The 11,546-nt window shown below is 36.1% G+C and overlaps 4 protein-coding genes and 2 long non-coding RNA genes across 9 annotated transcripts; 3 read left to right on the top strand and 3 right to left on the bottom strand.

The window, feature by feature from the left end:
• Positions 1-115: 115 nt before the first annotated feature.
• On the bottom strand, positions 116-1,627 carry AT1G64500 (Glutaredoxin family protein). Its single transcript, NM_105125.3, has one exon. It carries the CDS (start codon positions 1,454-1,456, stop codon positions 350-352), a length of 1,107 nt encoding a protein of 368 aa, NP_176631.1. The 5' UTR covers positions 1,457-1,627; the 3' UTR covers positions 116-349.
• Positions 1,628-1,886: 259 nt separating this feature from the next.
• AT1G64490 (DEK, chromatin associated protein) lies at positions 1,887-2,593 on the bottom strand. Its single transcript, NM_105124.2, has one exon — positions 2,013-2,593. The coding sequence runs from the start codon at positions 2,558-2,560 to the stop codon at positions 2,186-2,188; it is 375 nt and encodes a 124-aa protein (NP_564835.1). The 5' UTR covers positions 2,561-2,593; the 3' UTR covers positions 2,013-2,185.
• A 1,026-nt stretch (positions 2,594-3,619) lies between these two features.
• On the top strand, positions 3,620-3,932 carry AT1G08677. Its single transcript, NR_139476.1, has one exon. It is a non-coding gene; the product is annotated as an other RNA (long non-coding RNA).
• Positions 3,727-3,932, bottom strand: AT1G08683. Its single transcript, NR_139477.1, has one exon. It is a non-coding gene; the product is annotated as an other RNA (long non-coding RNA).
• A 432-nt stretch (positions 3,933-4,364) lies between these two features.
• On the top strand, positions 4,365-6,932 carry CBL8 (calcineurin B-like protein 8; the record flags this gene model as incomplete). Of its 4 annotated transcripts, none has more annotated exons than NM_001334162.1 (9): positions 4,365-4,450; positions 4,936-5,065; positions 5,243-5,325; positions 5,452-5,511; positions 5,657-5,765; positions 5,853-5,905; positions 6,219-6,299; positions 6,447-6,559; positions 6,644-6,932. In NM_001334162.1, the coding sequence occupies 8 exons, from the start codon at positions 4,975-4,977 to the stop codon at positions 6,696-6,698; spliced, it is 645 nt and encodes a 214-aa protein (NP_001319319.1). In that variant the 3' UTR covers positions 6,699-6,932. The 4 variants fall into 4 exon arrangements, with proteins under 4 accessions (NP_001319319.1, NP_001322654.1, NP_001322653.1 ...); NM_001334163.1 differs by having other exon boundaries at positions 4,386-4,450; positions 4,939-5,065; positions 6,644-6,892; NM_001334164.1 differs by lacking the exon at positions 6,644-6,932 and having other exon boundaries at positions 4,370-4,450; positions 6,447-6,609.
• A 1,983-nt stretch (positions 6,933-8,915) lies between these two features.
• Positions 8,916-11,242, top strand: AT1G64460 (phosphatidylinositol 4-kinase gamma-like protein). The gene is given in 2 exon segments (NM_105121.3): positions 8,916-10,573; positions 10,661-11,242. Coding segments are annotated over 2 exon segments (1,652 nt in total). The 5' UTR covers positions 8,916-9,299; the 3' UTR covers positions 11,039-11,242.
• Positions 11,243-11,546: the final 304 nt, after the last annotated feature.

Here is an 11,546-nt window from a genome sequence, read left to right as displayed (position 1 = left end):
GCATAACAATCAAACAAAATAGCAACAAAGAACAAATTTGTAAAGTATTCAGGCAGAAGTGACTTTGTTTGCCAGCTTTTACCTTCTGACGATCCAAACTTAAATTAGTGAGATTGTTGAACTCCTTTACGTAATTGATCAAAACCATCAACATATACGAGTGAGAGACCTTGCAAGCTTAGCATTATAATGGTTCACGTTCATGCTTTAACATTTTATGAAAATCCTAGCATAGTTTCAAATCATTTTCAATTCCACAAAATCAAACGTGTCACATACATATAACAAAACAAACGGGACAAAGTATATTTGACACACCTCTATTTGCTTGTGTAAACTAATAATGTTCTTAATTAACAAAACACACGGGACAACGAATCAATCCATTCTCATTACACTTGACACACCTCTCCCACCTTTCACCTTTGGCCGCCCCAACCGCCGCCACCTTACAGCTTCCGCCGCACTCGAAACAAGGCAACCACCTCGCTCCTCCGCACCCTTCACACGTGAGCCTCCCTTCCTCCCCTACTCTCTCCACACGTGCCCACCGCAACACCCTCCCTAACTTCCCGTTCTCATTCATCGCTGTCACTTCCGCTGCTCCTCCCAAGTACCTCCCTTTCACAAACACTCGCGGCGGCGCCACTGATGCTTCGTCTTGGAGAAGCTCCTTAAGCTCGCTCAAGACTCCGGCGTCTAAAGACACGTCCCTCTCGTCCACCACAACTCCTTGCTGCTCCATGATGGCCCTCACACGCATACAATCCTCGTACGTGCGACGCACTCCTTGCAACGACGTCGTGTAGACAATCAAACCTTCCCCTCCTCCCGGCGGACACTTCTCCGGGAACTCCCTAAGTGGGTCCCAGTTCATCACCGGCTTCTTGTTCCCTTCTTTCTCCCTCCGTTCTCTGTCTCTCTTGACGAATATGTTCTCCTTCACTGACCGAGGCCCCGAGTAGGACGACTGAGTGGACTCGGTTCGATCATCTGACTCGGGTCTTAGCTTGGACATCGACTCGGTTCTCTTAAGCTTAACCATTGTCGTCGGGATTTGCGCGGCGATGCTTCTTTTGGCCCTCACTTCAAGCTCGTCCAGTGTGTGGAACGATGCGCTCTTCCGCGGAAGCCGCCGTGGAGGAGTCGCCGGAGGTTTAACAGAGTCTACTTCCGGCGGTTTAACGGCGGCAGGTTTAAGTTTAGTTTCTAGAGATTTGCTGACTTCTTCCCATGTTTTAGGAGCGTCATCACCATCATCATCATCATCATCATCATCCTCGTCGAGACGGTCGAAGACGGTGGAGCGTGGCGGTTTCTCATCATCTTCATGTTCAAATTTTAGCCATGGCTCTTGGATGGCGTTGACATCAAACACCGCGAAACTAGACGGCGGTGGTTTGTAAACGTCGGCGACGACGTTAGCTTTTGCTTGCTTGGAAGATGTACACCCCATTTTAATAACTCTTCAAATTTTGTTCAGTTTTCTTTGTATATGTTTTTGTGTTTACTATATGAAGAAAACAAGAAAATGATGGGTAGCATTTTGTGTGGTCTAAGAGCATTCTCTTATCTAAATATTTTTTGCATCAATTTGTATCCTTCCTAGAATAATGCTTAGTATACAATTGTGGATTTATTCGAGTCCATGAATATTTGTGAAACGATCATAATAAGAATTAGAATGACGACCACCACAAAGTGTGCTTGTGGCTTCAGTGTAATCTACGTGGTGAGTCAATCATATTCTTGACAATTCAATCTTCTAATTGTCGTCTCTCCTAAATGCAAATATGTCAAACTCTACCGAAGAAAGATATGCAAATGTCATTATCATTTGAAGGGTCGATACAAAAATAATGCATTTCATAACACAAAGAGAATATATAGCATTGGAAAAAGAGGTTTCATTTTGATATACTTGAATCTTTTGAGTATCACAATTTCACCAAAACCAAGTTTTTCTTTGGCAAATTAAATGTCCTAATGAATTAGACAATCATCAATTTTTTAAGTAACAAAACATATAACTATTGATGGAGCATGTTACAGAGTCTGATACACTTTGACTTGAAGTGTAGTATCAATGGCTAAAACACTAATTTCAACTAAAGACATCATTCATCGTTGAAATTACACAAAAACCTGAGCAAAGATGAAATTTATCTGAGATGATAAAATTTACCTAAGCAGGTGATGACTCTTCTTCTTCCACCTTCTTCTTTGCCTTCTTCTTCTTTTTCTTCTTCGTAGTCGTCTTCGTGGCATTCTCGGTTACTTCTCCATCAACATCTTCTACAATCTGAGTATGAAGCTTTCCCATCTCAGTATCGATTGTCATAATCGCCTTCTCGATGAAACTATCGACGGCTTCTCTGACGATGATTTTGTACGGATCTCGCGAAAGATCGAGATTCAACTCAGATGAAGCTTCTTCTCGGGCCTTAATCTCTGTAATCTCAAGTAAACTCGACCGTTTCAGGATCTTCTTCACCGTTTCCTTGATCTTCTTCTTCAGATCATTGTCGATCACCACTTGTCTCGCTTCTTCTTCCTCCATTGATTTTGATGTTGAAGACGGCTAAAGATCGACCAAGCCTAAGAAAAACACACTTGAGGGTTTCAAAGAGAAAATTCAAAATCTCTGTTGTGAATGGGCCGACAAATGGGCCGACAGTTTGTCTTAATAGATATCATGTTTTAGTTCTCAGAAGAAATGATAGCTCTTATTTTGATGATCGACTATTATCGTTGGCTTATTGCAAAGTACAAGCAAGTGCTGATGAAGCTAGAGGATAAACTGAGGTCTGCAGAGGATGTTACAAAGGCTAATTAATGGTTTTGTGAGGGAGACCATCGAGTCTTTAACATTTCTAACCTGTGGAAGTCTCTCTTTGAACAAGAAGCTGGTGAAGCATCACCTCAAGTGATAAGGGATGAATTGTTAGCGACCTGTTTCAGCCTATTTTGGGTGAATCATGCCATAGCGAGATACAGAAACTACCTGTATACTCTCCTTACGTTCTAGGATCAGAATTTTTCATCAACTCACTCAGGTTACATATATAATAAAGTAAGTCTTTCTGTTTTTGACATTTTTGGTTTTTGTTGTTGTTGTTTTGGCAGATCGTATTTACCAATTCATTCACCCATTATCCTTATCAGTTAGCATATCAAGTTGTTGGACCATTATAAGTGCGCTTTATGTGATCATTCTTTCTAAAACACACCAAATTACTTTTGAAAAATCTATATCTTGATGATCAAATTCATGATCTATAATATATACATGTGAATCATAATCTTTCCACTTGTCTATGATAATAGTTATCCGCATCTAATCATATCTTACAATATTTGTCTCTGAGCACGTGATATTGAAAGATCAAGAAGCTTTTCATAATTCTTGGATTCAATAGTGTCATCAAGAAGAACCTCGTAACATTGTTTTGACATAAGGAGTCCCCACAATACAAGAAATGAACCATGTTAGTATGAATAGTCGGCACTATTTTGACCATTGTTTTATCCTATGTTTTTTCGTTTCACGATAAACAATCAGAACTATGTTTGAGTTTAAATCAGAACAATCAGAACTAAATGGTTTATCATATGTGTTTTCGCCTTCGGTCATGATAACGTTTTTTCTACAATGACTACACCAATTTGCTTGTGGAGAATCTAATTTCTGAGCATCAATTTTACGAGGATCTTCGATTTTTCCCCTTTCACCAAGTGAAGGTGACGCTGGGATTTGCGAAAATCTCCCTCGATCAATGGTCTTACTTGAGAGAGAAAGTATCGCACCACATCGCACATCATTCTTTCCAACAAAATTAGGGTTCAAGACTCAAGAATACCTCTTTCTCTTCGTTCTCATTCGCAAAAAGATCATGATGATTATTACTCTTCCCATCCATGGCGTCGCGCGCGCGCACGCACTATCTTCTCTCTTTCAAAGATTGTAAAACCTAAAAGAATTTTTCTAATGAATCCCTAGAAAATTAGGAAAGAAAGTAAAGAAAAAGAAGAATAATCCAACGGTTTTTTATTTTAATAAGAACAAAGCGCGTGAATAACAACTAACAATACTCTTTTTACGTGTTATTTTTTCTTGTTTTAATTTTTATTATTATTATAAAAACGAATTAAGAAGAATAAAATCAAATTTTCTCTTTTTTTCTGAACACCTATCAAATTATCTGTTTATGAAATTGAAACCGAAAAAAAAAAAATTGTCAAATAAAAAGATCGTACAGTCACAACTTATTCTTTAATTTATTTTATTTTTAATGATTGCTGAATTTTTAATGAAGTATACAGTAAGCTTTTTGTTTTCCGTCGATATCACATAAGGCATTTCCGTATATCTAAAGTCTTCTCTAGAAATATTGGAAGAACAACAACCCTCTAAATACAACCAATTTGTAACACAAGATCGATCATCCAGGTATTTTCACTTTTAGACTTTTATCATTTGAATCGAATCTTTCTTGATTATTTGGGTTTTATTTTCCTGCCAAATAAGATTTTAATTTTGTAATTAATTGAGCCTATTGTTCTTAATTAAGATCTTGGCCTCTTTCTTGGGGATTACTATATGATGATCATATAGGTTTTATGAGGAATTTATGAGAACCTCTAAATTGTTACTAGGTTTGCCCATCCATGTATCGATCTTAATTAATTTCAAGTCTTCTTCTTAATTAATTGTTATGATCTCATCATATGCATGTTCTTGATTCGTTCCTTGTCGTCATTTTTAACATAAGATGATCGGATCATAAAGATCTAAACCAGATTCATATAAATCTTTTAATTATTTGTTAGTCCACCGTAACTATCATTTCCTCTTATCTACCATTGCGAATTCCAACGGATCATTGAATCAAGATCAGGAGCCTGAAACTTTTTTTTTTTTATTGGTTATTTTAGCAGCACAAAAAATTATTCTATATTTACCAAAGTTGTTGAATGTTGGCATTCGTGAAATGCTTCTCGTTGAAGCGAGCAAAGCATCCTCGTGGATATGAGGATCCTCATGTTCTTGCATCCGAAACTCCCTGTAAGTCAAACCAAACAAACAAAAACCGCAACATCTCTATGTAAAAATTGAATAACATAATTAATTACGAAAGATAAAGAAGAGTTAATAAACGATCATCTATAAACGAATATGAGCTGTATATAGATGCATTTTATGAAGCTATTTATAGAGTTTATGTATAATTGATGTATGCAGTCACCGTGAATGAGATTGAGGCTTTACACGATTTATTCAAGAAGCTAAGTACATCTATTATCAATGATGGTCTAATCCATAAGGTAACATTTATTTCTTAAATGGTTTTTCATTTATACAAAAAAAAAATTGTATATTAAATCTAAAAATCACATTTTTTTTGGGATTTGATTTGCATCTACATGCATGACCTAATATTTTATGAGCAGGAAGAGTTTCTTCTGGCTTTGTTCAGAAACGGCAGTATGCAAAATCTATTTGCGGACAGGGTTCGTATATCTGTTCTATACTTGCATAATTAATTATATATAAACATATTTTTTGTTTAATTACATATTTCAATGAATATTATTGACGTCAAGAAAAATAAAAAAGGTGTTTAGCTAAATAATTCGGAAAAAGTGGTGCATGCAGGTGTTTTATATGTTTGATAGGAAACGCAACGGTGTGATTGAGTTTGGAGAATTTGTTCGTTCCCTTAGCATATTCCATCCATACACTCCCGAACATGAAAAATCTGCATGTACGTTATTTACACTTTAGGATCATGAAAATATACGTGTTTATTTACGTGTCTAATAGATGAAGTAAATCGCTTGTAATGTTGTAGTTATGTTCAAGCTTTTTGACCTCCATGGAACCGGCTTCATCGAGCCCCATGAGGTACTGATAAAATGCTATAGATCTCATCAATTCTACTATTAAAAAAATGGAGAAATTAAAAAAGAATTTTGAATAAAACGGTGAAATCTTTATACGAACAAGTAAATAGTAATTGAAAAATCTTACCTTCAAATTTTCATTTTTTGGTTCAGATTGCAAAGTTGTAGAACATAGATTGCAACCTTCCAAAACCACAAAATTATTCTTTCCATATCAAAATATGTGCATATATATATTATCATATATGTCTTTGGATGTTTGGAGATGCATACACAAACATTTTGATGTGTAAAATGTTTTGGTTGGAAATTAGCTGAAGAAGATGGTTGGCGCACTACTTGGTGAAACAGACTTAGAACTCTCGGAAGAATCTATTGAAGCTATCGTGGAACAGGTCACGCAACATTATACCTAATTTTAATCTATTTATCTTTCTTATTATGACATTAATATTCCTATATATTTAATATCTTTTTTTTGTTAAAGATATATATTTAATATCTTAATGATGTTGAATTTGTGAATCGATTTTTACAAACAGACGATGCTCGAGGTTGATACAAACAAAGATGGGAAGATTGATGAAGAAGAGTGGAAAGAGCTCGTTGCTAAGAATCCTTCAATCCTCAAGAACATGACTCTGCCTTACCTCAAGTAGACTTTTATTTCAAAAATATTTCTCTTTCTTGTTTTTATTGACATATAAAGTAAGTACGTCGTCGTTTCTATGATTTATAGGGAAGTGACTTTAGCATTTCCAAGCTTTGTACTCGACTCTGAAGTTGAAGACTAGAGGAAATCTTTAGAAGAAGCTAGAGGCTTTTTCGAATTATACGTTTGAGGTCTTTTAATCCTTTTTATGTATAATTCGGAATTCATTCGACATTATATGGTACAAGGCTGAAACAATTTGCAATTCTTTTTGTTTCGATTATGTCTCTCGGTCGTTTAGTTACTTGTTGATAATCTATTTCTAAGGGAATTTTTTTACAATGAAATAACAATTTTCTTTAAGGTTTTATCATTTAAATGGCTTTTTAGAAAAATGGCGTTGTGGACAATAATCTCAAAATATAAAGAAAAGTGAACTCTTAACGGTCACTGGTGAGCAACGGCTATAGGAGGAGCCACTGCAGTAGCAACGTCGGGTCCACACGTGTGTCGAACTGTCGATATATGTGCGGCCAATTGGTTTTGAATTTTAAATAGTTATCTTTTGATGTTGTTGTATTCATGTACCAACAATAATCGTGACAACATTAACTTATCTTCTTACAAATATTGAAATGTATATAAATACGTCAGGTCATATTATTTTATTGTCAGATGAAAACCACCGGCCATACCAGATGTTATCAACTACTCTTATTAAAGCTTAGATGATACTTGGTTGATTTCGTATAAAATATAGTAATAATGTAAGATCATCTCTAATAGTTAAGAACCAATTACTTCTTAACCTTGAATATTAACGTTATTTTAAATTAAAATTTCACTGTTTTGAAGGTAAGAAAAATTAGAGAAGATTTTAACAAATTACTATTCCAATGATTAAGAATCCCTTCTTAAGAAGATAAAAATCAAATTATTGCAAAACATTGTTTTGGTTAACAAATTACTATTCCAATGACACATGTGTCATTCTTACCTTAAGAAAAACATCTTAGTTAAAATACATATCTTAATTGGTTTGATTAATTATAATTGCTTTTAATGCTAAGATGTTTGCTAAGATTAGGCTAAGATATACGCTGGGGATGCTCTAAGATTTTTACCATATTTTAATTCTGGTTAAGCTAATTTTTGGTGATGCATATCGATCAGAGTCTAATTTTGAACACAACTCGTTTCATCAAATAATTTATAATTCTATTTAATCATATATTGACAACAACATCAAAAAGATATTGTATTACTTAAAAAAGGATCAGAAATTTAGCTACGGATGGTAGATGCATGAACTGGTCAAGAAATCTTGTCGAAAGAAACGTTTGTTGTATCTTTAATGTTATGTTATGTTATGACTCACTTTTCCTTTGAACCTTCTTTCGTGGTACAACTCCCTTGAAACGTTCGCATTATTGAAAGTTCATAAAACAATTTCAAAATTCTTTGTCATCAATGGTGAAATGAAAATTATATATATAATTATCATGAGATTATGTAATATATTAGTATTATGTTAATGGTGTATTAAATAATTCAAAGCTAGAAATGTAAAGATTTCGTGAATGGTACTTGTTGAATGGGGGTAATCGTAATATAGGAGGAGGATTCTACGAACCTACATGATTCATTAGTACTCATAATGCATTTAGATATTTTTCAAATCATACAATATTATAAAGATATACTAATGTATAATGATGATTTAGGCTTTTGAGATATGAATTTTTGTAGAAAGAGGACCCATCCATGTGCAACGGCAATAATCTCGGTTTTCAGACCAGTTCAAGTTTCCTAAATGTTAGTATTTTAAGTCTCTGATTAATCCCTCCAATCTCTTTTAAAGAAAATGATTAATCACTTTAATTAATGGTTAGTTTTTGTTCCCTTTACAAAGAATCACACGTGGCAAGATATCATTGCAAGAATGACTCACAATACCGTCGTTAGCCTGCAAGCCAAAAGCCACGTTAACATTCCCGTTAGATTAATGACGGCAACATCACCACGTTACATAGTCTCCCTTATTCCGTTTATCAGATAAGATCATAAGAATGGGTAAATCAAAACAATTAATTTTTCTAAATGGAGAAATTATAAATGGTACTTATCAATCCATAAATTTTAAACTTTTAGGAGATATTAAAATAAATGAAATTCAATTTAAAGTATAAAAATAAAGGGAATATTCGATGACTTATTTTATAAAACAAATTTGATGGATAAAAAATAAAATGAATGCAAAGAAACGGTCGTAGATGTGAAAAGTAACGGCGTTAAGAATATACAAAATCCGGAAAAGGCTAAGAAGCGCGTCTATTTAAAGAAAGAGCTCTCTCCTTCTTCCAAAAAAAAAAATCTAGACTTTGCCTTTCTTTTAGCGATTTTTTTTCAATTCATTCCTCAGGAAAAAAAAAATCATCGATCCGAAAAATCTACAACGATCTTTCCAGAAATCTGTGGTTTTGAGATCTAAAGATCTTCAATTTCATCACCATTTCCTCGATCTTCGTTTGATTGTTGTTGCTTAAGAGGAGATTCATGAATTTATAGGTGTACTTATTTGGGTTCGTCTCTGTTAGGTTCGTGAGGGAGGGGTTGATCTAGTTGTTGTTGTTAGGATTTGGATCGATTCTTTTCATGGAAGGGTGTCTCTTATTGATACCCGTACGAGAAGATTATTGTTTAGATTTGGATTAGAGCTAGGTTTTTTTTGTTTCAATAGGAAATGTCTGTTGCTGATGTTGCTTTAAGCCCGATTCATAGAGGATCGGCGTTTGCTGTTGGTGGTTTCGGACAATCGACGACGACGCATTACTCTGTTAAATCGGTTTTGGTGTTCCTTAGTGTTTCTGGTTCTACGATGCCTATGCTCATCTTGGAGTCTGATTCTATTGCTGAGGTTAAACTTAGGATCCAGACTTGTAATGGTTTTAGGGTTAGAAGACAGAAACTTGTTTTCAGTGGTCGAGAGCTTGCCAGGAATGCCTCACGTGTGAAGGACTATGGTGTGACTGGTGGTAGTGTGTTGCATTTGGTGCTTAAGCTCTATGATCCTTTGCTTGTTACTGTGATTACTACTTGCGGCAAGGTCTTTCAGTTTCATGTGGATCGTCGTAGAAATGTTGGGTATTTGAAGAAACGGATCTCTAAAGAGGGTAAAGGGTTTCCTGAGGTTGATGATCAAGAGATCTTGTTTAAAGGAGAGAAGCTTGATGACAACAGAATCATTGATGGGATTTGTAAAGATGGAAACTCTGTAATCCATTTGCTGGTTAAGAAATCGGTGGAAGACACGGTGAAAAGAGAAGAAGACACTGCTACTGGTAAAGACTCCTTGTTAGAGCCGTTGTTCTTAACCCCGATGTGAAATTACCTGAGGTTCTCGAGGATATGATTGACCGGACGGTTGATGGGTTGAACAAAGGTAGTCCACCAGTGAGATCAGCTGAAGGGACAGGAGGGACATATCTGATGCAAGATTCTTCAGGTCTCAACTATGTATCTGTGTTCAAGCCTATGGATGAAGAACCAATGGCTGTGAACAATCCTCAGCAGCTTCCTGTGTCATCAGACGGTCAGGGATTGAAGAGAGGAACTAGAGTAGGAGAAGGGGCAACAAGAGAAGTTGCAGCTTACTTGTTAGATCATCCAAAGAGCGGACTAAGATCTGTGTCTAAAGAAGTTATGGGTTTTGCCGGTGTGCCACCAACTGCTATGGTCAGAAGCTCACACAAAGTGTATAACTACCCAAATGGGTTCAGCAGCTGTGCTACAAAAGATGCCAAAGTTGGTTCTTTGCAAATGTTCATGAAGAACAATGGAAGCTGCGAAGACATCGGCCCTGGAGCGTTTCCTGTTGAGGAAGTGCACAAAATCTGTGTCTTTGACATAAGAATGGCAAATGCAGATCGACATGCTGGAAACATATTGACCGGGAAAAGCGAAGAAGGAAAAACTCTTCTTATTCCCATCGATCATGGTTATTGTTTGCCCGAGAATGTAAGTTTCTCTCACAATTCTTTCAACATTTACTGACCCCTCCAATAAATATAGAAGTGAAACTTATTTATTGAAGTGGGTTTGCAGTTTGAAGATTGCACATTTGAGTGGCTCTACTGGCCGCAAGCGAAACTCCCGTTTTCTGCAGACACCATTGACTACATAAACTCTCTAGACTCCGAACAAGACATTGCGCTTCTGCAACTCCATGGCTGGAATGTTCCTGAAGCTGTCTCACGCACTCTACGTATCTCCACGATGCTGCTGAAGAAAGGCGTTGAGAGAAACCTGACGCCATATCAAATAGGAAGCGTAATGTGCAGAGAAACGGTGAACAAAGACTCAGCGATTGAAGAGATAGTGAGAGAAGCTCATAACTCGGTGTTGCCTGCGTCAAGCGAGGCTACGTTTCTTGAAGCAGTATCTGTGGCCATGGATCGTCGTCTGGACGAGCTAACTAAGTAACCAGTCTTAAGTACATAATAAAGTTTGGTTTTATGGTATGTATATGTATATGATGTAATGTATCTATTATGTTTGTTTTCGTTGAGAAAAACGTTGATAGGCTCTTCTTGGATAATTTTTTCCTTCCATGAAAGAAGCCTTTAAGCTTTTGTGTTTTTTTCCCTAAACCATAAATTAAACGTTGTTGCTAATTTGTTCGTATCATCCAATTGTGCTGTGGTAAGGAAGATGTTAAGACATTCTTGTTCATTATGAAACCAAATTACAAATTAAGAATGACATATAATGGGCCTAAATCGGGCCTGTATTCAATGACCGCGGGCCTATCTCTGGCCTGTTTTCAATGTCCCCGGATGGGCATTTGTGTCATTTTCGCTTTAGTGATAATTTTTGCAAGTGGGATCAAACCAAACTTACTGCAGTGTGCAATAAAACAATTTCTCTAATACAAGGCTTGCAATAAAAGAGCAAATCTCACTGAATTGGACTTTAAACAGCTTTCACCCAC

Source organism: Arabidopsis thaliana (assembly GCF_000001735.4).
Source record: "Arabidopsis thaliana chromosome 1 sequence".
NCBI classification, from domain to species: Eukaryota; Viridiplantae; Streptophyta; class Magnoliopsida; order Brassicales; family Brassicaceae; genus Arabidopsis; species Arabidopsis thaliana.
This window is presented reverse-complemented; position numbering and strand designations above follow the sequence as displayed.